The 24,590-nt window shown below is 51.8% G+C and overlaps 1 protein-coding gene across 1 annotated transcript in view; it reads right to left on the bottom strand.

The window, feature by feature from the left end:
• Window positions 1–3,049: 3,049 nt before the first annotated feature.
• The window catches only part of LASP1 (LIM and SH3 protein 1), a 40,188-nt gene continuing 18,647 nt past the window's right edge, over window positions 3,050–24,590 (bottom strand). The window contains exons 4-7 of the mRNA XM_052657320.1: window positions 19,078–19,185; window positions 9,160–9,307; window positions 8,308–8,411; window positions 3,050–6,131 (exon numbers count right to left, since the gene is read on the bottom strand). Coding sequence (XP_052513280.1) covers window positions 5,958–6,131; window positions 8,308–8,411; window positions 9,160–9,307; window positions 19,078–19,185 — 534 coding nt within the window. The 3' untranslated portion in view covers window positions 3,050–5,957. The remainder of the gene's footprint in view (window positions 6,132–8,307; window positions 8,412–9,159; window positions 9,308–19,077; window positions 19,186–24,590) is intronic.

Raw genomic sequence — 24,590 nt, 5'->3', positions numbered from 1 at the left:
TTTTAACCTTTAATTACCAGGAGAAAATGGACGAAGTGGAGTTTGAGCACCTAACTTGAAGAAAAAACTAGGAAATAATAGTCCCTCCCACCATGCACACCACTCCCAACCCATTCTACCTAAAAATCCTTTGATTATGGGCTTTATTTTCATTTAAAAAATCATTATTTTAAATTATGTCTCAAAGAAAGAAGTTGGCATTTCTTATTCTTTTCAGAGTGATCTGGGAAAGGCTACATCAATGCGACTGAGAAAAAAAAAATAGGAAAGCAAGATCCCTTGTAATTTTGTTTTTGAATCAATACCCGAAATAATGACCAGAAGCAAAAATCTACCGGTGCGTCAGCAAGCAGGATGCTCGGCCAGTCAGCTTCATCCTTCCCCCCTGATCTGTGGGCTCCACGCCGCCGTTTCGGGTCCCTAGAGCAGATAGATAATGTAGGACAGAATGACCAGGCCTATGATGGCAAAGAACATCAGGATGAAAATATCCAGCATTGTGGAGTCCTTGGCCGAGGACGCCTCCGGATTCCGGGGAAATGTGAGCACGAAGACTGCAGCCAGTGGAGAGAAATGGCTCCCCCTTCCCTCTACAGCTTAGCCCTCCTTTCCCCCTCCCCCTCCCAGTGCTAGAGACTAAGGGATACTGCGGCTCCATCGGCAGCTTACTATCCGCCCCCGCGCCCCCTTCCTTCGCCAACCAATCAGAAAGCTCAGGAGCGGGTAACCAAGGAACTGCTGGATTTAGACCAGGCAGAAATGGAGAGGCTCAATTTCTCCCCAGGAACCCAATCCTACCCTTTGTATCTAAATGGAGTCTGAATATTATGGAAGTAGGGAAGAGATCTGACCTGTATCCAGGTGCCCAAGGAATGATATCTCCTGAGTGCTTTTCTTCTCACTTTTTCCTCTCATGAATCCTTGGTAAAGGAATTCAAAATGATGGTTGGGGGCTGGGCGGGCCATTGGCACGTTGTAGAGTCAGGTTATGGAGGGACAAGGACAAAGGTCTCACGTGTGTTTCAGATGGCATCCCAGAGGGATGGAGCTGAGACTTACGGGATTCCTATATTGTGTCAGATATTGCACGTTGTGTAATTTCAACCTCCTTGCAAGTCTTTTATAGATGAGGCTCAGAGGTGATCAGTAACCTGCCTAATGTTTCATTGGAAAGGCCAGAGACCAATTCAAAACTAGGCTTGTCCACTCCGGAATCCACATTCTTCTCTCGCCCCAGACCGGCCCACCCTGTTAATCTGAAATCCCCTCCCAGGCCCACCTGGGCTTTTCAGCTTGCAACATTTTGCACTGCTGCTGTTGCTAAGTCACTTCAGTCGTGTCCGACTCTGTGCGACCCCATAGACGGCTGCCCACCAGGCTCCCCCACCCCTGGGATTCTCCAGGCAAGAACACTGGAGTGGGTTGCCATTTCCTTCTCCAGCGCATGAAAGAGAAAAGTGAAAGTGAAGTCGCTCAGTCGTGTCCAACTCTTAGCAACCCCATGGACTGCAGCCTACCAGGCTCCTCCATCCATGGGATTTTCCAGGCAAGAGTACTGGAGTGGGGTGCCATTGCCTTCTCCGAACATTTTGCACAGATCCTTCCTATTACAGTGTGAGCATCAGAGGCCTCTCCTCCAACCATTCCTTATCTCTTTGTGGTCATTTCCCACATCCTTATCCTCTCTTATATCCTCTTCAGTGCTCATTGCAGTGTTATACCCAGAGAGGGCACTACAGAACTCTGGGTCAGGCCCATCCCTGTGCAGTTAAGTGTTTAGAAATGCAGTTCAAGTGACTTTTATTTTTTTTTATTGAAGTAGAGTTGATTCACAATTTTGTGTTAATTTCTGCCGTACAGCAAAGTGATTCAGTTGTACATATATACCTTTTTCATATATTTCAAGTTGCTTTTTCTGAGGGGAAAGGAGAATTGATATTTCATAGTTTAAGCTGGGTGGTGGGTAGTTATGCCTTCTTGTTTTTATTATGCCTTTTGCCTTATTTCCTATTAAATTAAAAAACAAAAGTAAATTCCCTGTGACACCTCTAGCCTAGTGTCCTTGGCTCCACGCTAACTAGCTCCTTTGAGGGGCACAGGACCAGGGCAGCAGCAGCTGCTTCGTCATGCTAAGCCTCAGGAACTCAGGCTGCTTTAGAAGGGAGTCAGGAAACTGCTCGAGTAGGTTCGCACAGGGAGGCAGGGCAAGAGTGTCTTATGAGTTGGGAGTGGAGACTTGGCACTGGTTCCCTCCCAAGCAGACTGTCCCGAAAAGGGGAATGAATGAAGCCTCCTGGGGAGAGGGGGCTACAGCTCTGCAGCAAACAGGAGGCAGGCCAATGGAGGCAAGATTTGCCAACTCATTGCCTGCTACGGGGGACACATCAAGCCGCCCGTGGTGTCAGAGGGGGAGCAGGTGTCAGTACCATCTGTAATTATCCCACCCAGCGCTGCTCAGCTGCTCGGAGCAGCCGTGTCATCTGATCACAAAGACTCTCACTTTGGGGAAAGCCCTTTTCCTCTCCACCCTGCTGCTATCCTGAAGCCAGGGGAAGCCTGAACTCTGTGCCCAGAGTGAAGAACGCCCCCTCCACAAGGCCACAGCACGAGGTTGACTGGTGGCCCCAAGCTGCGGACAAAGGATCTGGATTCCTTCTCTGCCACCTTCTTTTCCCAACCCGGCAGAAAAGGGGAGGCGGGCTGCCTGACCTGGTCAAAGTTCAGACCCAACGCACCTGGAACAAAGAACTGAGCCTGGGAGATACAAGTGTGTGGGTGCAGGGCTCCTGTCAAGGTCATGGCAGGAGGCCAGGAGCATCACACTGGGGTCCTAAGACCTCCAGCCCCAGCCACTAGCTGGTGTGACTCCCACCAAACCACTGCCTTTCTGGGCTTCAGGAAACCCCATCTGTAAGATGGATATCAAGCAGTTACTTCTTTCATAGGGCTGTTCATAAAGTCAAAGGGGGATAAAAGTTTGTCTAAAATGCCCCCAAGGAGACAGGACACACACACACCACCTCAGGACCAGAGAGAGCAAGCCAAGTCCGCAGGTAAAAATTATACTTTTATTTGAGTCACCAGGAGAAAGATTCACTTGTGGTCCAAGTCAAATGTTCAGAATCATTAACAGGCCAGAAAGATTTGATCCCAAGCACAAGCCCACGAGGGAGGGGACCAAAACAGACCAAGAAAAGACGACCACCCCATATAAAAAGATGAACGGACGGCTTCACACACACACACACGCACACACACACACACACACACACAGATGAAATGTTTGGACAGAGGCAAATTTCACGTGATCATTTCTATTTCTTTTTAAATACAGGTTTGTGGGGTGGTATTTTTTTTTTCCAGCTATTTAAAAAAAAAAGGCCCCAAAGTGCATATGTAAGGGGGAAAAGGCAGAAATTAAGCAATAAAGTAGTTTTTCCCTGGAGGGACATGAGGAAGAAAACAGCAAGTGATATTGAGAGAATTCACTTTTCTCACCATTGGGCTCCTTGCATTTTATTATTGGTCCACTAAAGTTATATTCACATTCTAGCTTTGTTGCATATTCTTTCCTGGGATTAGATTGGCTAAAAAAAAAAACAACCCTCTGTGAACTGTAGGACAAGACCAGGGACTCGGCCCAGCCCTCAGGTTCTGTGCTCTGCTGGGGATGGATGATTCTGGAAAGGAATAAGGACTCTCAGCAGCCCCTAGGTCCCTCAGCACCAGTGTGAATAGTCCCTCCTCTCTCTGGGGGTGTGTGAGAAAAGGTCCCCTATTTTTAGGATGGAAGGAACCAAGGGCTGGCAGCAAGATTCCAGTGGCTGGCTTGCCTTGTTTTGGAAGAAAAATTAGGCTGAACGAAAACAGGCTACTTCTTGCTCCCCAGCCCTCCTCCCAGCCTCTCACTTCCCTGCTAACCACAGGTTCTCCAACAGGATATGTCTCTCTGACCTTTGGTCCCAGAATCCACATTGTGCTTTGAGATTAAGAGGAAATAGAATGGACTAGTGTCTGCCCACGGCTCCCAAAATTGTTCCTTCTCTGCTTCCCTCATCCCCCACACTGCCCAATATGACTCTCCACCCGCCCTCACCGTGGCTGTGGCCAAGGAGGGAAAGGATCAGTCAGGCAGGGGCTCAAGCCTCTGATCAGGGGTAAATACTCCCAAGTCAACTCACAAGCAGTGAGGACTAGATGTTAAACATGCCTGCAGGTCCCTCCCTCTCCTGCAAGGCACAAGGATGCAAAGATGTCAACCGTAGGGCCTGAGTCAGTGGACTTGGGGTAAAGATGGGAGGGGGAGACCCAGAAGGGTGACAGGAAAGCCCAGAGATGCATAAAATCAGGCAAGGGTGGTCACAGCCACCCAAGAGTGAAGAAGGGACTTGGAGATAGCACCATCTTTCCCTTCCTCAACCCGGGTCTGCGCTTCCAGTTTTGTAAGCCCTGGGACCCTCTCCCTTTACTTCAGGGAGGCTTTAGGTAGACGAGCGAGCTGGGGGCAGGGGAGGGGGTGGGAGGGCAGGAAGAGGGGGGAACACAGCGTAGGTGACACAGGTCCCCTGGCCCCTATTCTATAGCCCAAGACACAGAGATGGGGGAAGGTATCTGCCTGGAGTCATGAAGTCTCTCCTCTCCCCCTTCTGCCAGCTAGCTACAGGCCCCATTATCAGCCCCCACCAAGTACACACCCCCTCCTCACTTCTGCACTTTGGAAAGGGGGGGGGGGTGGGCCTCCTCCATTCAGGGATAGAAGAAAAGGAAGGATTCTCATTCCAAAGAAAACATAAGGAACTTCTCCCCCTCAAGGACCTCCCCTCTGTGCACCCTCCTGAAAGCCCACACCCTGCCTGCTTCTCTCACGCTCGCACTCACACTCGCCTGCCACAGACATCTGCAGACACCCACTCCTTCCCCCTCGAGGAAGTTGTGGAGACACAGAGCGGGCTATGGCTTCGCACAGTCCAGTCCCCCTGGGGTCAGATCAGGTAGTGTGGGGTGGCCGGAGGCCATGGAAGGCCCCAAGCTGCCTTCCCAGGAGGAGCGGCCCGTCTAACCAGGTCTCAGGGGCTGGGCTGCAGAGCCGAGAGGCCTGAGGCTTCCTTGCCCCATCTTTCAGGAGGAGGCAAGCCAGGGACCCCGGAGACTCAGTGGGAGGGAGAGAAAAGGGCTGCGAAGAGAACACCCCATTCCCCTCTTTCTTGCAGCTGTCCCTAAAGCAGAAAGGTGAGACCCGGACCCAAGCTGAGCGTCCAGCTCCTCGTCCACACCAGGCCCAGGTGAGCAGGAGAGTGAAATCACAGTGTGAAAAGGAACCATGTGGGGGAGGATGAATGAATTCCAAAGCAGGCACTCTACCCACCTCTGTCAACCTTGAGCGGGAGAGGGTGGTGAGGGGACCTCTTGGAGGGCCGGCAGCCCCATCTTTGAGAAGCAGAGGCAGAGCCCATCTCACTGGCACAACAGGAGCACCCTCCCCACCCCCACCCCCATCCCAGGGCACGGGCAGCAGGGTCCCACTCCTGGGAATGTGTGGAGCCCCTCCTCTGGGAGTCCTGGGGCTCACCCCAGTCCTGGAATGTTTGGATGTCGGAGGAGGTGGGTAGGAGGGGCTGAGGGGGCAGAAAAGAGAGAAGGCAGAGGCCTGGGGGCCAACGGGTCACCCACCCAGACCATCCCCACAGGCCTTGGCCTCCCACAGAGCGGTTCACACGTGTTCCATCCAGAGAGAAAACCAAGAAGTTGGTCAAGGGGAAAACCTGCCAGAAGGGGCGCCGCGAAAATGGCAGAACAAGGCTTCGGTTGGCAAAAGAAGCTGGAAGAGGGGGAGGATAAACAAGCTGTCGCAGAATTTAAAAAACAGAGACACCGAAGGGTGGACAGGTCACACCCAGGACAGACGCGATGCTGTGGAATGCACTGAAGACGGATGGGGCGGGCGGTGCCCGGCGGGCTCAGATGGCCTCCACGTAGTTGGCTGGCAGCATCCCCGTGTCACCGGTGCGCTCCACGGTCCCGTACATCCAGCCGTCGTCAATCTGCTGCACGTTGACAATGGTGTCCCCATCTTGGAAGGAGACCTCGTCCTCGTCGGCAGCACTGTAGTCGTACACAGCACGGTACCGCTTCTGCAGGGGTGGGGGCGCGGTCAGTCAGGGGTGCCTACCTCTCTGGGACCCCAGAGCAGAGGGGACCAGGAGCTGGGAGACAAGGACGGGCTAGGCTCTGCCTCAAGTTTTCTCACCTCTGTGTCATACCTTCTGAGAGCGATCACCTTATTAACAATGCTCCTGGCACCTCCTAAGGGCCAGACACAAACAGGGATGGAGGTTACAGGACCTCCACCCTGTCCCTTGGAAATGGAATACAGTACTGTCCAGTGGACACCACGCTGGGTTGAGTTTAAAAGGATGACTTGCCCTGCGTGCTATTATCTGTATTATTATAAACACCAGTCTTTCTTGGTTTTTTTGAAGCTGTTGATGAATTTGGTTAAGTTCAGGATAAAGACCAACTCCTGGGAGAAAAAACTCCAGGTGATACAAGAAGTACCTGTCAGATCCCACCTTCCAACCTCAGCTAAAGTCTCATGTTTAAACCCCAGCTCTAGGCAATCTCCAATAAAAACACATGAAATCCAACTGTAATCTTGGAAGCAGGCAAGATTCTAATGTCCTCTGACCATCACTGCCCTTGACACTGACTTGTCTCTGGGAGTCAGCTTAGCCTTTAGGGTCCCCCAGGCCAGGTTCTGGGATCCGTTTGGGTCCAAGGCTGGATGAATCCATTAGAAATCTCCAGGATCTGCCCCACCACCCCACCCCACCTCCAAGACCCTGTTCAGACCTTCTGTTTCCATTCCCCTGGTCTGCCTCCTCCCATTGTTCATCTATTGTGATCTCAGGGGGAACTTCCCAAAATGCAAACCTGATGAATTTACTTCCTGGCTTTAAACCCTTCAGAGGCCCCCTATCCTATTTAGCACAAAACTTCCAATTCTCCCCCCAACCCAGCAGAAACCAGCTTCATCAGTCCTGAAGACTATGGAATAAGAGATCACAACCCTCCAGGCTTCTTATCCTGCTTTCCAGATGAGGAAATACAGGTTCCGAGAAAGTAACTTAATTCCTGCAGGATTGATTCATAACCTCTCCCAATCCAATGCTCTTCATGTACTACTTTTATAACCAGAAGAATAAATATTAGAAACCACACATACACACAAAAAAAGAGGCCACAACTCTCATGGAATGACTGAAGTGACCTCAGTCCTTGTCACCAACTGTGCCTTTAATCTCTTGGGCCAAGTCACCACCATCTGCACCTGCATCCCGTAACAGCCACCCAGCTCATCTCCCTGCTTCCACCCTCAGCTTTTTATTGCTGCTTCTCAACACAGCTGCTGAAGCCAGCTTTGAAAACACAAGTCGAAGCCCTTACTCTGCACAGCTTGCCAGTCATGATGGCCTCCTGGCAGCCTGAAAGTCCAAGTGTTAGTCGCTCGGTCATGTCCGACTCTTTGCGACCTCAGGGACTGGAGCATGCCAGGCTCCTCTGTTCATGGAATTCTCCAGGCAAGAATACTGGAGTGGGTAGCCACTACTCCCTTCCAGGGGATCTTTCCAACCCAGGGATTGAACCTAGGTCTCCTGCATTGCAGGCAGATTCTTTACTGTCTGAGCCCCCAAGGAAGCCTGAAGCCTTCAAGTCCCTGTGTGATCAGACCTCATCCCTCTCCAGTCACCTTGGCTTTCCTGCTGCTCTTTGAATACTCCTAGAACACTCCTGCCTCAGGGCCTTCACACTTGCTGTTCTTCTCCACCACTCATTCCTTTACTGAGCCCTTTGCTGCCCCCACCCCTTTTCTTCACGGCTTATCTATGACCTTTTGCCATATACCTACTTATCTATTCATGTTTGTCTCCCTGACTGGAATGTAAGTTCCAAGAGGGCAGAAAGGTGAACTGTTACTCAGACCAAATCCCTTCTGTCCAGAACATGCTCAGTATTTGAAGCACTGACTGGTCTCTCTGGAACCTTAGCCTTCAGATGACCTCTCAGACCCACTGCTGTTCCTTCCCTCCCTTGTGCACCTGGAGCCTGAGGCCTCAGCAGGTCTCTTATCCCAGGCTACTTTATATCTCTGAGAATTGTCTCGCCTGAGTTTTTTTTCCTAAAGGTTGTCCAACAAAACAAAACAAAAAAAGGGTGTCCAAGAAGGGACGTCTTTTCTAAAGGGACGCCCAGGAAGCCTCCCCTAGGCTCACCCTACCTCCCACACCTCCCTCCGCCAGGGCCACTCACCCCGCCGCCGCCTGGGGCGCTGCGCTGTATGGACACTGGGGCTGCAGGCTCCTTGTAGCCACCATAGGACTGGGCTGCCGGCTGCTGCTGGGGCTGCTGGTACACTGGAAGCCAGCAGGAGGCAGGCTCAGGACCTTCCGGTCAAACCCAGACCCTCCCAGAGCCGCCCCCTTCCTCCCCGAGACCATGTCGTGTATTTCCAACCCCATAGCTTTCTCAACTCCCACTTCCCAAGGGCTTCTGTCTGTGTGCACACACGCTGCTGCCACGCCCCAGCGGCACCCTCCCCATCACAGCGGGGGCCAGCACAGCCCTGACCCTGTTCATGCCCTGGGTAGGGACGGGACCTGGGGTGTGTGTGCATGCATGTGTGTGTATTCATGCCCTGGGTAGGGATGTGTGTGTGTGTGTGTGTGTGTTCATGCCCCAGGTAGGGATGGGACCTGGTGTGTATACGTGTGTGCACGTGTGTGTACTCGAGGCTTCTCTCTCACCTCCTCCTGTGTGTGTGTGTTCATGCCCTGGGTAGGGGTGTGTGTGTGTGTGTGTGTGTGTGTGTGTGTGTATGTGTTCATGCCCTGGATAGGGGGGTGTGTGTTTGTGTGTGTGTTCATGCCCTGGGTAGGGGTGTGTGTGTGTGTGTGTGTGTGTGTCCATGCCCTGGGTAGGGGTGTGTGTGTGTGTGTGTCCATGCCCTGGGTGGGGGGGTGTGTGTGTGCGTGTGTGTTCATGCCCTGGGTAGGGATGGGACCTGGTTGTGTACGCATGTGCGCGTGTGTGTACTCGAGGCTTCCCCCTCACCTCCTCCCCACCTTGCCTCAGGGTCCTCGGTCCCCACAGCCCCCCGCTCACCTGGGGTGCTGGCAGGGATGTGGTGAGGCTGCTGCTGCTCCTGGGGCCGCCGGTAGCTACTCTCCTGGGGATCTCGGCGCTCGGGCTCCAGACCCTCACCCCCACTGGGGCCCATGCGACTCTTCTCAAACTCCTCGTGGTATTTTATCTGCAGGGACAGAAAGCACTGGGTGAAGGACCCACAGCAAACCAACCAAAGCTCCCCTTTTCCGTTGCCATTCAAGATCCTGGGACGGGAGAGACTCCTGCAGGACTCCAGGCGAAGAGAGCCAGGTCCTCAGCAGGGGTGTACCGCGACGCACCCTCCAACAAACACTTCACCTCGCCAGGCCGGGTTTCCTCCTTACAGAGTGAGCATCAGGACCTCCCCTCAGGGGTTGCTGGAGGATGTGATGAGATGACGGATGTAAAAGGGCCATGTCAGCTAAAGTGTTAGTGCCTCAACTATATCTGACTCTTTGCAACCCAATGGACTGTAGCCTGCCAGGCTCCTCTGTCCGTGGGATTTTCCCAGCAAGAATACTGGAGTGGGTTGCCACTCCCCTCAGAAGGGAATGAATGTAAGTGAAAGCACCAGACGAATGTAGGCAGTCCTTTTTATGTCCCTGCGGCAGAGCTGGAGCTGCCCCACTTCCACCCTGGCCCATAGCAGTGACTCTGGTTTACAGAGCATCTGCTAGGTGCCAGGCACTATGCCAGGAGTTCTGCATCACAGGCTCATTTTAGCATGTCAGCACCTATACGGGGGTACAGCATAGCCCCATATAACAGACAAGGAGACTAAAGCACTGACAAGCAACATAATTAACCCATGCTCATGGAGATTTCAGAGCCTGTGTTCTTAACCAGCAGGCGATTCTGCCTCTTGTGGGCATGACCGCATAAAGCTCCGCTGAGGACCCCAGCTTGTAGGACGAGAAAAGCCCGGCACTCTCCGAGGGTATGTCAGTATCTGGAAGATGAGTTCCTTCTCTCCTCAGGTTAAAAAATGGGCAAAAAGAGACCTGAAGAAGCCACACACCCCAGGTCTTCACCAAGGACCACCAGGACCCAGAATTGTGTTCTTAAAGTCTGGTCTTCAGACAATCTGCTAAACGCAGGTTCCAGGACCTTCCATAGAATCTACAATTTTCAGGGCTCGGGTTTTGGAATATGCACCTTTATTCTTTTTTTTTTTTTGGAGGGAATATGCACTTCTAAGGGGCTTGCCAGGTGGTGCTAGTGGTAAAGAACCCACCTGCTAATGCAGGAGACATGGTTCGATCCCTGGGTTGGGAAGATCCCCTGGAGGATGGCATGGCAACCCACTCCAGTATTCTTGCCTGGAGAAACCCCACGGACAGAGGAGCCTGGCGGGCTACAGTGCATAGGGTAGGTATATGATCCATAGCACAAAGAGTCAGACATGACTGGAGTGACTTAGCACACAGACATGTGCACTTCTAAAAGCTCCCCAAGGTGAGTCTGAGTCTTCAAGGCTCAAGTTTGAGAACCAGTGATCTGGAGCAGAGGTTGGCAAACTCTGGTCCATGAGCCCACAGCCCATTTGTTCATGGTCTGCATATGAGCTAAGAACAGGTACTATGTTTAGTAACGTTTGAAGCCTGTGTGGAGAGTTAAAAGGAATAAGATGGTAACACATGAAATTTCTATGAAATTCAAATTTCAGTGTCCAGAAATAAAGTTCTACTAGAACAGTCATACCCATTCATCTCCCTATTATCTCTGGCTGCTCTCACGCCGTCACTACAGAGCTGAGTAGCTTTGACAGGCCCTTTGGCCCACAAAGCCTAAAACATTTACTCTCTGGAGCTCTACAGAAAACGTCTGCTGTCCCCTCTTTGCCCCCTCTTTTCCTGTTGGTAATATCTGTTTCAGCACAATCCTCCCAAATTACACAGAAGTACCACTTTACACCCATGAAATGTCTATACACATTTGTGTGTAAAACGTACAAATATGAATAAAACAAAGGATGAAAAAGAAGCAGAGTCAGGAGTTCTGGGATTTTCTGCCTGCATTCCCAGTGGCAACATGCCCACACTGCACCTTGAGGACCTACTGACTTTGCAGAGAGGAAACTTAGGGGAAAGGAGGCAAGCAACCGAGGAGCGGTGGATGGTCCATGGTTAGCGCTCCGGGAGTGCTGGGCTGGGGCTGGGGAGGAAGTGGGGCAGTCCCCCCCACCTCCCCCGCAGAGGAAGCTCAGAAAGGGGGACACAGAAAGCTGGTCTGGTCCCGAGCAGACCCAGACCTGAATCCTCTCCAGACCTGAGACCACCACCGGCCTGGAGGCTGGTTCTCACCTCCTGTTCACGAGGATCCTGCCCTGTGCTGCTCCCGGTGGAAGAGGGGGTGGGTGAGGGGGACAGGGTGAGGAGGGGCAAAGCCTGCTCTGCCTCCAGGAGCAGAGGGAACCTGCAACTCTGTGCTCGGAAGTCCCTGCCTGATCCAGCTGTCCGAGCCCAGGTGCTCCTGTGGCCCGCGCCTTCTCACGTTCTTTGCTGCTTTCTTGCATCCGCTTTATAAGGAGGGCAAGACTAAAACTCAGCCAGAAGCGGCAGGGCTACAGGTCTGCAGGGGTGGTCGGCTGGGCCCACCCACATCTCCCTGCTGCTCTTCCACTGTTGAATGGTGGTGACTTGCTGCAGCCTGGGCTGGGAGAACAGGCCAGGCAGCAGCACAGCTTGGGATGGGCCGGTGGGGAGGTAGGGAGTGCCTCACTTAGGGGTTTGGGTCAGGATGAGCCTCCCTCCTCCTCTCACCCCTTTCCGTCATGCCCAAGCAAGGACCCACACCCAAAGAGCAAAATAAACTGAAGGGGAGACAGCTGGCCCTGGTCAGACTGAACACCCACAGGATCCCCAAACTCCCATGAAGTAGAACCCTAAGAGGTGAAGGTCAAGGGCCAGTGTCCTGCTCTCAGATCCCTAAGACAAGGGCAAAAGGTGAGAGTCTCTCTTGAGCCCACTAAGTGAGCCCCCCTCCTCTGGCAAGGAGTAGTGGGGGAGTGGGGCCAAGCAGAGGCCTCTAGGCTCTCAAGGCAACTGCCCTTCTGACTTCTGTCCTAGGGTGGGAAAGGTTAGCTTCCCGTGTTTACTTTCCGGTAATGAAAAGAGGCCTGACCCTGGGAGCCGGTGACCACGGGGAGGCAGACAGAGGCCTGCCCTGGGCACTGAGGGAGCCAGGATGTGGGCTGAGGGGCAGGCTGCAGCTCTGTATTCATGAAGGGGTGACTCTTGGAGGAAGAAGCACGTCTGGGTTCCATCCCCCATCATGCTGTAGACTCAGTCCTTCATCGAGGACTGCACGTCCCTCCCACACCTCACGGGCCATTCACTTGCTCATGTGAACTTGGAAGAGTCCTATCCCCTCTGGGCCTGGACTTCCTCATCTTAAAAAGAGGCCACGGCACCGTCTGCTCCCATGTGGTCCTAAGGCTTCCAACTACCTCTAGGAACCTAGCCAAATCCTAGAACTGAAAGCAAGTGTGGACGTGTGTTCGTTTCCACAAGTGGCTGATGGGATCCATCTTGCTCCTTAAAAAGCCACTCTACACAGGGCCAGCTGATCCAGGCGGACACAGCAGCGGCAGCCTGAACACAGGAGAACCCTTCCCGCCACCGATACAGGAACCACCTGCTCACTGTAATAACCTTGACTCAGCTCTTCACTGAGTTCTCTGCATATAATCTCCCTTGGCCTTGACAATAATCAGCCTTTTAAAAAAGTCCCATAGGTACACTTTAATTTCCATTTTACAGAAGTGAAGTGACTTTCATTAGTCAGGCCTGAAGCCGGTCATACAAGGACAAAGCCACAGCTGGTCAGGTCCTTTCCTGGGACAAGGTGACCCCACGCCCAAGTCTGCCCCTGGCCCCAGTTCATGTCTTCTAGAACAAATATTAATAGCACTCCCTTTCGCTTTCAAAAGGGATGATAATCACAAGGTCACCCTAACTTCGAGAGAAGGGGTGCCAGGCACTGAAGTCAGGAGCAGCAGCGCAGAACGGAAGTGGACTAAGAAACGTGAGGCTGCAGTGCCCTTCCGCCCAGGGGGCCACCTGATAAAATCTCAGTCCTCTCAACTTCCTCTCCCTCCCCTGCGCAGGAAACAAGGAAACTGTTATTACTTTGCTGATCAACCTAATAGCTTGAGAAGCAAAGAGGCACATTAAAGGGTGTGAGCACATCCAAAAGGGAGGCCAAGGCCCTGGTTGAGCTCAGTCCCAGGCTCAGCAAAGTTCCAGTCGTCTAAGTGCCCTGAAAAGGGGTCACCATAAGCTCAGAAACGTCAGCAGAGGCCCAGCCAAAAAATGTCCCAGGACCCCCTGGAAGGACGCCCGGGAGATCCAAGTGCATGGACGTGGAGGGGTCCAGGCCCCGGAGGACCCTCCCCACTCATCCAGGGCCCTGCCAGCCAGGACTCCAGGATGACTCGTTGAGGGTCCGTTCCAAAGCTGTGGAAAACACATTTTCTCTGCCAGCTGATGGTCTGTTTTCTGAACCCGTGTTCTCCTTCCTGATTGTGGTGGAAAACCAAGGTCTGACACCACACTTGCTCCCACATGATTCCACATCACAGCCAAGAAGGGAATATCAGGCTCTGGATGGAATAATCAACTCACCAGCCAAGGTCTGGTTTTTTTAACAATGTTTCCATTTGTTGCGGGCCTCTGTGGTGCCCTTATATGCATTACTCATTTCCTTTTCTCAGCCAGCCCAAGAACAATGTATTACGATCATCCCCATTTTTCAGACAGGGAGACCAAGGCTCAGGAGGTAGGTAAGAGGTGCATAAATGAGTTCTCCCATCAGCTCCTTAGTTCTCAACCACTAAGTAATGCTGTGTTCCCCATGAGAGACTAACACTATTGTGTTTTTAAAACAAATGTAAATCTGTGCTCGCCTTCATTACTAATCAGAGAAATGCAAGTTCAGAATGGCTAAAGTGAACAAGTCTAAGGATACAGAGCAGTGGAAACTCTCACCAGTGCTGCCGAGATGGTAAATCAATACCACTGCTTGAACAGTATTTCAGCGTTATCTGGTAAGGCTGAGGAGACATAGCCTCCAAGATCCGACAACTGCCCTCCACGTTAACGCTAGGAAATACGTATGAAGTTGTCCACAGCCACGGAAGCAATCCAAATGCCATCAACCCCAGAATCAACAAAATGCGGGATAAGCAGTTTAAACAGAATATAACACAACAGAAAAGAATAAACTACAGCGTCAGGATGCTTTAAGCCCAGTGTTACCCCAAGGATTTGACACAAAAAAACAATGTATGTTCAAAACTGGGGAAAACAAAACTATAGTATTCAGAAATGCATAGCTATGGAGGGGGGATAAATCAGAGGAGTCTGGGATACATGTACACACTACTAAATATAAAACAGATAACCACAAGGACCTATTGTTACAGCTCAGGGAACTATACTCAATACCTCATAGTAAACTATAAGGGAAAAGAATCTGGAAAAAGTTAACTGAATCACTTTTCTGTATACCTGAAACTAACACAACATATACTTCAGTTTTAAACAAAGAAAGATTCCATACTTAAAAAAAAAGCATACACGGTGTCCAACAAGCCCAGCGCCAGCCATTTGACTCTGGGGCTAGAATTTTCTCTGACTTTACTATTTACTACTGATTGGGCCCAAACTATAAGAACCCGAAGGGTTTCCCAGGTGGTGCTGGTGGCGAAGAACCCACCTGCCAATGCAGGAGTCATGAGAGGCACGGATTCGATCCCTGGGTCAGGAAGATCCCCTGGAGCATACCCACTTCAGTATGCTTGCCTACAGAATCCCACGGACAGAGGAGCCTGGTGGGCTACAGTCCACAGGGTCACAAAGAGTCAGACAGGACTAAAGCAACTTAGCATGTATGAATGCATGCATAAGGACTGAAGCTAATTTAAGAAATATGAGCTGCTAATTATTTCTGACTGTAAGAAATGCAAAAGATATCTGTCTGTAGCAAGGATATCTCCAAAGCTTATGGTTTTACAGTCCTGTAGGCCATTAACTAGTTCTGCAGCTAATGGCAGAACACTAACCAGTTCTATATCTAATTATATCCAGTGCTTTCTTTCACAGACTAGGCCTCACCTCTGCCTGTCAGATGCTCCCAGCTGGTTCCTCATAATTAAGTTAATTATATGATAGGTACTCACTACATGAGAGTTATGTCTGTTTTTTGAACACTTTGAAAGCTCTATTTTGACAGGGGGCTGTCATGCTCTGCTTCCTGCCTTGCATGGTGAACACACACACAGGTGTGTATGTGTTATACTTTACAGAAAAAGGAAAAGTTAAAAAGACCCAAAACTGTATACAGGAAATCTATATATGAGGAAATATATAGGTAAATGAAAACTTGCCTTCTTGAAGGCAGGGGCTCCTAATAAAAGGGACTCAGCAATTAAAAACTTCTGTCTCGGGCTTCCCTGTTGGGTCATTGGTTAAGAATCTGCCTGCCAATGCAGGGGACACAGGTTTGATCTCTGGTCTGGGAAGATCCCACGTGCTGTGGGGCAACTAAGCCCGTGCCTAGAGCCCCTGCTCCACAACAGGAAGCCCGTGCACGAGAGGTGGAGAGCAGTGCACTGCAGCTAGAGAAGGCCCAGGAGCAGCAACTAAGACCCAGCAAAGCCGAAAAAAGAGAGACTCCCATCCATCACAGCCATCAGAGCTGGCGCCCAAAGGCCAGATCAATGTTGGCTTGGCCAAAAAGTTTCTTTGATTCTGTCCATAACACCCTATGGAAAACCCCGAGTGAACTTTTTGGTCAACCCAGTATCACTGAATCACTTTGCTATATAGCAGTAACGAACACAGAATAGAAAACCAACTATACTTCAACTGAAAAAGAGTTGATCACACACCACAGGGGCCTAACTTACTAGCACCTTGCTTCCCAAGTTTCCACACATTTTTAGTTCTAGACAAAGGCCCAACTTTTCAGCCAAACTTTAGTCCATGTCCCTTCTTTCACCACCATGCAGAAACCAAAGTCTACCTTTAAATTAACAGCAACGGACAATATTTATCTCAGACTAAGTGCTTGACATTTTCCTCACAAATCGAGGCGGCATCTGACGATAACCTGGGAAATGAGTGACAAGCTCATACAGGAACACTATTTTGGATACAAAACAGAAGGCGTGGCTCTAGACATCATCCTTCCCAAAACTCCTCTGGAGGAAGGACAATTTAATAACGTGGTTTAAAGTGCCCTGGGGGTTCTGGGATGTAGCCAGGACTGGCACCTTTGGTGAAGCTCTTTTCAGACTCTTGGTGATGATTCTCACACTGCAGGGAACTCAAGGAATGTGTTAAAAATGCTGGTTCTTGAAAAAAGAAATCTTATTTTCTATCAATCACTTTTAATTTTGTATCTATATGAGATGATTCATTCAACTTATTGTGATAATCATTTCATGATGGAGGTAAATTAAATCATTATGCTGGACACCTTATACGTATACAGTGCAGCATGTCAATTACAGCTCAATAAAAATGGAAGAAAAGATAAAAAACAACAACAGGAATAATTTTTAAAATAAAATGCTAGTTCCTGAGACTTCCTTGGTGCTCCAGTGGCGAAGACACCACATTCCCAGTGCAGGGGACTCAGGTTCGATTCCTGGTCAGGGAACTAGACCCCACATGCCACAACCAAGCATAGCCAAATAAATAAAGAAATAAACATTTTAAAAAATTGCTAGTTCCTAAAAAGGAGATAAAATTAATGCTAGTTTCTGGGCTCTGCTCCCAGGCAGTCCCAGGAGGAGGCCTCAGGATGCATTTTCTTTTTTTTCAGCCTGTATCTTCAATCAACCTTTTCAAGAGATTGAAGTACAGCTGTTTGGAAGCCCACAGCTGACAGACTAACGGCATTTGCCAAAACCAAGAGTCTTCCAGCTTTGTGGTCATGTGTCAGAGGTCCCAGCTAAAGCTGCAAAAGCAGAACCAGGTCAGGCATCAGTCACCTCCCTGCCTCAGATAGAGGACAATCAGCTCATTGCAGCCCTGTGGCTACTGATAAGATGGTATCTGCCCAAGTGTGGGTGTCTTGGCCAGAGTGAGTTGTTACCAGGGCTCCTCCGACATTAACACCTCCAATAACTAGTTGCAGGGGAGAGGCTGGGGAATACAGGTGCAACAGGCTGGGTGTGGAGTATTCTGGAAGAGTTCCAGAAAAGCAGGCAAGGATGACTGGGCTTGCCTCCCCCTTCTAAAAGCCACAGGCTGGAAACAATGAGTGAATGTGCTGGGGGGTTGCAGTTGTAGGAAGGGAGCAGGTGTCCAGATAACAGTCTTCACAATGAAAGGCCAGAGGCTAAAGACTCAGGAGCCCAGTTTTCTGTATATTCCTTCCCTGTTACCTGAGGCTTCCCCTCCCTCCTGTTTTCCATGAGGACAGCTGAGACCCACACCTTCTTCCCACCTTCTTCTGGGCACAACCTGCAGGGAAGCTCTCGGGTTGAGGCCAGGCCCTAGCTAATAAAGAAGCAATTGAGACAGGCCTTGTTTGAGGCGAAGAGGGGATTACAGCTGTCAGAGGCATCTTAGCCCAAGGGAAGCACTCCATTTCCTCAAGACACGAATTTCAAAGCTGCGGGTCAACAATCTAATTGTGAAACCCAGCATCTTTAACAAACTAAAATAGAACAGAAAATATCCGAATGCCCTTTAAGTGGTAGAGCACTCTTTCCTGAAAGTTTTGGTTCTGTTTCTCTTAAATAAATCAGCAAGCCTGTTCAGTGGGCCACGACATGAAATGTATTTCATACTGCAGGCTGCTGATCAAAGTTTAAGAGCCAAAGTCTCAGACATGGCCACTTCTGATTGCTTGGGTCCTGGCTTCTGACATCTACCTGAGCCACAGCAAGTCAACCCTAACAGTGGTTCAACTCACTTCCAGGAGTGCCTGATAAAGGAGGTCTGAGGGCTGGATGCCGGATAGGCCACCCAAAACTCAGGGCCCCTGAAGCCTCTGTCCAGTTCCTCAGCCCAGAGTGACACCAGGCAACCTGCCAACCCCTCCTGAACCAGACCTGAAGACACCTGCTTGCCCAGTCCTTTATGGGACTCTGAGCAACACAGGCCTGCAGCCATGTCCATGCTTGTGGCTCACAGCGGTGCCCCCGCATTGCCCAAAGCCCCCTAAGCAGCCTCCCCACAAGCCCAGAGCCACACAGGCTGCTAGTCTGTGGCTCCGCCAAGCAAGAAACTGAGGCCTGTGCCCTGCCCCAGGTGTCATAGGGGCGCCCACTCTGCACGTCCAGCCCTGCCATGGCTAGATACTGGTGACCACCCTGGACCTGGGAGGGCCAGACCAAGGGGTGCAGAGCCAGCGAGCAAAACCCGACTGGGGTTTTTACACAGGAAGGAAGAGCAAGCCGAGGTGGGGGAGGAGGCTGAAGGAGGGCGGAAATGACTGCAATGTCAGCACCCAGAGGCAGTCGATGGGGAGGCCAGCCCCTCCCCACCCCTGCCACCCAGTTCTGACCTTTGTGCTCAGACAAAACAGCTAGGCCGAAGCCTGGCCCTCACCATAGCCAGCAGGGAGGGGGGGATATTTCAGAGAGAGTAGGGGGTGAGGGGGGTGATTTAGCACAAAGGCCCTCCCTGTACACCCCCCCAAAAAGTCCAGTTCTTTCAAGGTGGAAATATTATGTGGGCAGAGGGTATCAAAAGGGCAATCTGGGGGTGCACAGAGGAAAGGCATCTTGGGAACCCCAAACCCTTCCCTTCCCTCGGCTCAAGCAGGCACCAGCCAGGCCTGCTGAGGAAAGCAGGGGCGGCACAGAACTGGCTTCATGCACGACTGCCAGGCAGGTGGGGAGGAAACGAGAAGGGAGCGCCAGAGTCAGGGTAGTACCCGCAGAGCAGGGGACCTTACATTACTGATCTGGTCCTGGGTCTTCTTGATTCTCTGGAGCTCAGGCGTGTCTGCCACCACGCTGAAGCCTTTGCCCTTGTTCTTCTCAAATTCCTCCTTGTAGCGTACCTGGAGGACCAAGGTGGTGGAGAGGGATCAGAGTCGAGGCAGGGGGAGCAGAGAGGGCTCCAGCCTGCAGCAACCAGCCAGGAGAGACCCTGACCAGAACCCCCGCTGCAGCGACATCCACTCCCACCTTCCAACTCCAGGCAGAAACCTTGGCCGAAAAGTATCAGACCAATGATAATAAACTATTACTATGTATTCATATTTGGTGTATCCTGAGTGCCAAGAGCTTTACATGAACTGTCATTTAAGTCTTGTATAGACTATTGTTAGTTCCATTTTACAGACAAGGAAACTTGAGCCACAGAGAGGGAAAGTCACCTGCCCAAGCTCACACAGCTTAGCAGCACAAGTTCAGAGCCAACAGAATGAAATTTTCATCTGCCTGACTCCTGAACCTTCACCACGGCCCATCCTGCCTGATGGCAAGAGGAAAAAGGTTCTTTCCAGAGCTCCAAGGACTGCCCCAGCCCTCACCCTGGCCAGGATGTGGTCCTACCCACTGAGAGCCTGGGGGAGTTTCTGAGTGAGGGCTGTGCCAAGGGACAAAGTTGGTGCCCAGAAAGGAGGGCGGTAAGACAGCCACTCAGAAGACTCAATCAATGAGCCTTTGACAGGCCCTGGTGGCTGCCTGGAGCCTGCCAGGCTGGCTTTTGAGGTCAGCACCACAGGAGGGGATGAAATGGGTGGGGGACAGATAGCACTTCAGGCTTCGAAGAGCCAAGAAAGACCCCTACCACCCCCTCCAATGCCCCTCTCTTCTGAGTATTCCATGGAAACCTGAGTACTAGAGGGGCTTAAGTCAGACATTCAGAAAGGACTTCCCAAGCACTAAAGGAACTGAAATATGAAAACTGTCCTCCCCTGGGGGTTTTGAAGAGCAGAATGGAGGCTGGAAATGGCCCTGGGACAGGAACCTATTCCTCCGGCTTTCAGAGTTTTTACTGTCCACCTCGGCAACAGCTGTTCCAAAGCCCACCAGCTGCCTGGACTTCTTCCATGCAGGCTGCACTGTCCTGGAGGCAGGTCAGTCCAGGACACAAGGCCCAGGACCTTGGGAATTTCCAGGCCTCTCCCAGGCATGGAGTCATCTGGCCTCAGGGCTGAGCTGCACTGTGACCTGACTGACAACACGCACCTGTTGGTTCCTCTGCACCCCCCAGGGGTCAGGGTCCCTGTCTGTCTCCAGAGCCCCAGCTCACCCATCCAACAAGGGTTTCTTGTTGCTAAAAGGTTCCAGAACCTCCTTTGTTCTCACCCAGACTGAAATAAAGGCCTGGATGTGCTAGGTCCTCTCAGACTGGAAGTTAACACAGTGGGTCCAGGTACCAACCCACCCCAACGGCCTAGAACTGCCCCACAGCAGCTCTTCCAAGAAGGCCTGGGCCAGCACAGCGACTCTTAGTGGTAGGGGTGGGTTGAGGGGGAGACCCTTCTGGAAGCAAGCATTAAGAAAGGTAAAGCACTGAGAGTCAAAAACGTGTCGCTCCAGATGCAGAGGCCCCAGATCCAAGAACTCTGGCCTTGATTTCCTCACCTGTAAGAGGACTGTCCATAATGGAGAGGGGGCTTCCTACCACCAAGCAAGAACAAAGAGCCCGTGGGAGCTGGTATGAACACAGGCTGTCTCCCACTTGCTGAGTGATCTTGGGCAACTGATTTAACCTCTCAGGCCTCAGTGTCCACATCTGTAAAATGGGGATCATGACACACCCATTCAAATCAAAGATACAGGTGGCTTTAAAGCAACAAACACATACGAAGCACACAGCAGGGTTCAGTGTGCAAGGACAAGTGAAGAAGTGGAGTGAAGTCGCTCAGTCATGTCCGACTCTTTGCAACCCCATGGACTGTAGCCTACTATGCTCCTCCATCCATGGGATTTTCCAGGCAAGAGTACTGGAGTGGGTAGCTATTTCCTCCTCCAGAGGACCTTCCTGACCCAGGGATCGAACGATCGAACCCAGGTCTCCCACCCTGCAGGCAGACGCTTTACTGTCTGAGCCACCAGGGAAGCAAGGACAAGGGTTAAGTGTAAAGGTGCTTTGTCAAGTGCTGAACAAACATCAGTCCCTGACTCCTTCCTCCACTTCCTGGCCCTCTGGAGGGTCAGGCCCCTAATCCAGGGGAATAATTGTCATGGCAACACTACAATGACATCAGCTGGTTCCCAGGCTCAGGAACTGCCTCTCCCTCCCTGCTGGGGAAGGATAATTCATTTCACTGCTGGCACAGGCAGCCCAGAGAGGGCGGGGCTGGAAGGAGCAGGGGGCAAGAAAGGACGGAGGCCTGTGCTCAGCACTACTTTGCTGTGTGTTCCTGGGCAAGTCGGTCCCCCTCTCTGGGTCTCCTGAGAGTGGCCAGCCAGCTGATCAAGAAAAGTCCTCCTGGTTCTGGAGTTTCTGACCATATTTAAGCACCTGTTCCTGATTATGGAGAATCAAGGGGGGGAAGATTCTCTGGCCATCTGGAGCTGGAGTAGCTGGCAGAGGTAAAAGTCAAGGAACCAGAAGTCTGGGGAGGGCCCCACGTGGAACCTCGTTCATCACCCAAGCTGGAGTGCTTGCCCTCCTCTGGGATGGCTCACCAGGATGTGACAGGGGCTCTGAGCGGGGAAGTGACCTGCACAAGGTCACTCAACCTGCCTTGTCAGTTCAACTCAGGAGTCCTGTCCGAATGTCTGGGCCTCCCACCTGGACACTCCCAAGGTAGAGAGGGGAGCGATGCCTGAGGCCCCTCAGGCCTGAACAACCAGGGCCTAAGAAATTCTACTTTTCATATATAGATTTATTATTCTCCCAGATTCTAGCTTGTTCATCACTTACCATAGCAAATACTAGGTACAAAGGTTTGTTGGGTAAATAATGAATGAATTGAATGCAAAAATAAAATCTCCAAACAGGCAGCATAAGTTGAAAAACAACTGCCTTACTGACCCAATGTAAGAGGAAAGATCACGACTTAAAAATATATATATTGAAAAAAATGATACCAACAATTCCTACTTATTATGCACCTACCATGTGCTAAACCCACGTACTATGTAACCCACCCACTTCTAACAAAAAAAATAAATTATTTTAAGAGTAAACACACACAGATGGGGAGGAGAGCTAATGAGAAAGGTCAGTCTGGAAGCAGTTATCAAAAGGTCTAATACTCCTCAGCTTTATCATATCCAAGTTCCATCTCCTCTCCTTTCCAGGAGAATAGTAATAGTGAACATTTACTGAGTGCTGACTGTATGCCAGGAACTGTTCTAAATACCTAATATATACTAACATCCTCACAATAACCTTTGGAGAGAGGTAATTTGTACTTTACAGATAAAGGCAGTAAGGTTCAGAGAGGTTAAATAACTGGTCCAAGGTCACTGAGCTACTGAGGGCAGATCCAGGATTTGGCCTTCAACTGGCTCAGGTATGAGTGATGCAGGTATGCTGCCTACCCTGCAGGTTATAAGATTCAAGGTAACAGAGTGGGAACTTCGCACACAGCAGGGCAGGGCACAGGACTTTGCTACAATCTCCTGACCCCTGTGGCATGTGCCCCGTGCCATTTCCCAAGCACAGCACCAAGGATGATGAGGGTAAAATTAAAGACATCTTTTCCTTTCACTTTTGTCTGAGCTCAGAGGGCCACACAGACAGCCCCAGCTCAGCCCCACCCCAAAACTGCTGCCTCTTACTAGTCCTGGGGCTCGGGTGGGAGAGCTGGCCTGTGGGGGTAAGGGGGTGGAGGTCCGCTAGGCCCTCGCCACCAGGGCTCTGCCTCAGCCAGGTCTGGACAGGCCCACCCAGAGGGTCATTTGTGGTCAGCCCTGTGGTTACCCGCCCCCACAAGGGAGGCTCCAGGTGTCCCAGACACCCAAAGTACCACTTTGGGAACCAGTCTAGAAATAGGAAAACAAAGCTGAAATACCACAGACAACTTCCCAGAGCCAGAAGAGAGAGAGACACCCACGCAGGCCCAGGAAGGAGCCGCGGGCTGGCCCCTGGCGGGTGGGGCGGGCTAGCTAGGGAGGCTCCCGCTTCCCTTCCCGCCACAGCGGCCTGCCCAGCCCCCACGGTGGCCACAGGAACCAGAACTGTCACGGCCCATGGCCCCAGCCAGGGCCACTCAGCCCTTCCAAGCCTCAGAGCCTCGGGCCCAGCCCTCAACATTGAGGCAACTGGTCCCCATTTTACCAGGCAAGAAAAGACGACTGAGAGCCAAAGGGGTGAGCCTGAGTGCACACAGCCCGGGAAGCAGGAGACAGAGCCAGACTTGCCAAGAGGACAGGACCCCTCTCCACCCTCTGCCTCCCCCAACCCCTGGCCCCAGCCCTCAAGAGCCCAACTGCAGGAGATTAGAGCAGTGGCCTCAATGCAAAGCCTCAGCTCACACCCCTCACAGCAGCTCCTCGCCTCCCTCTCTACCCCACAGCCTGGCTCTAAGCTGCTCAGAGCAGGCCTGCAGGACCAAAAGCCCTCATCAGAATCGCCAGGGCTGCCCAAATGCAGCTCCCTGGGCCCGGCCCAGAAGTGGCAACCAAAACCCTCTTGGGTGGGGCCGAGGACTCTGCATTCTAAACGCCACCCTCGTTCCCTGCACCACCCCCCGGTGGCTGATGCATCCTGGGCATTCGTGCGCACAGCTGGGTGCCACAGCAGGCTGCAGAGGGGCTGAGAGCAAAGGGCCTGACTTCTGTCAGGGAGCTGGCTCTGCATGGCCTCTAACCTGTGTCCCCGTCTGTAGCAAGGGGACAAGAGTCCCTCCGTCATCAGGTGGTTGTGACAACTGAATGAGGTCAGGCCCAACCCCCGTGGTGACCCATGAAGAGCGACTGGCCTTCTCATGACCTCCCCACCCTCCCAAGAATCCGGAACCCCGGGGACAGGCAGTGGGCCAGCCCCTGGGAGACAGGGCAGGTCTGGAGGTGGGCAGGGTGTGCTCCCTCCTACAGACCTCAGGGATTGAGTTCCACAGGCAAAAAGCTCCAGCCCAGCTTTTGTGGGACTGATAAAGGCTGAGGGAATTAGCAGGGTTTGAATCTCTCCTCCTGAGAGTAGGTGTGTGTGGGGGTGTGTGTGTGCATCCCTTGCTTCTGCCTGAGTGTGTACACACACTCCCACACTCCCCTCACACTGTGGGGTGAGTACAGGTCACCCCACAATGCTCTGACCCGCTCTCCCCATGAAGCCCCTTCTACCCGCGACAGGATGGGGAGTCCCTAAGGCAGTCGTCAGGGCCTGGCCAGGGGATTCCCTGTGCAAATCACGCCCGGGCCCGAGTGCCATCTCAAGCCTTCTTTCTGCCAGCTGAGCCACCCAGCCCTCCTCAGTCAGCTGGGCTCTGGTACCTACATTAGCCCCCACAGTGACTGTGGCTTTCACACCACAGCGGGGGCGGAGCCTGGGCTGGTAGAT

The sequence above is a fragment of the Budorcas taxicolor genome, chromosome 19 (assembly GCF_023091745.1).
Source record: "Budorcas taxicolor isolate Tak-1 chromosome 19, Takin1.1, whole genome shotgun sequence".
Lineage (NCBI taxonomy): Eukaryota > Metazoa > Chordata > Mammalia > Artiodactyla > Bovidae > Budorcas > Budorcas taxicolor.
This window is presented reverse-complemented; position numbering and strand designations above follow the sequence as displayed.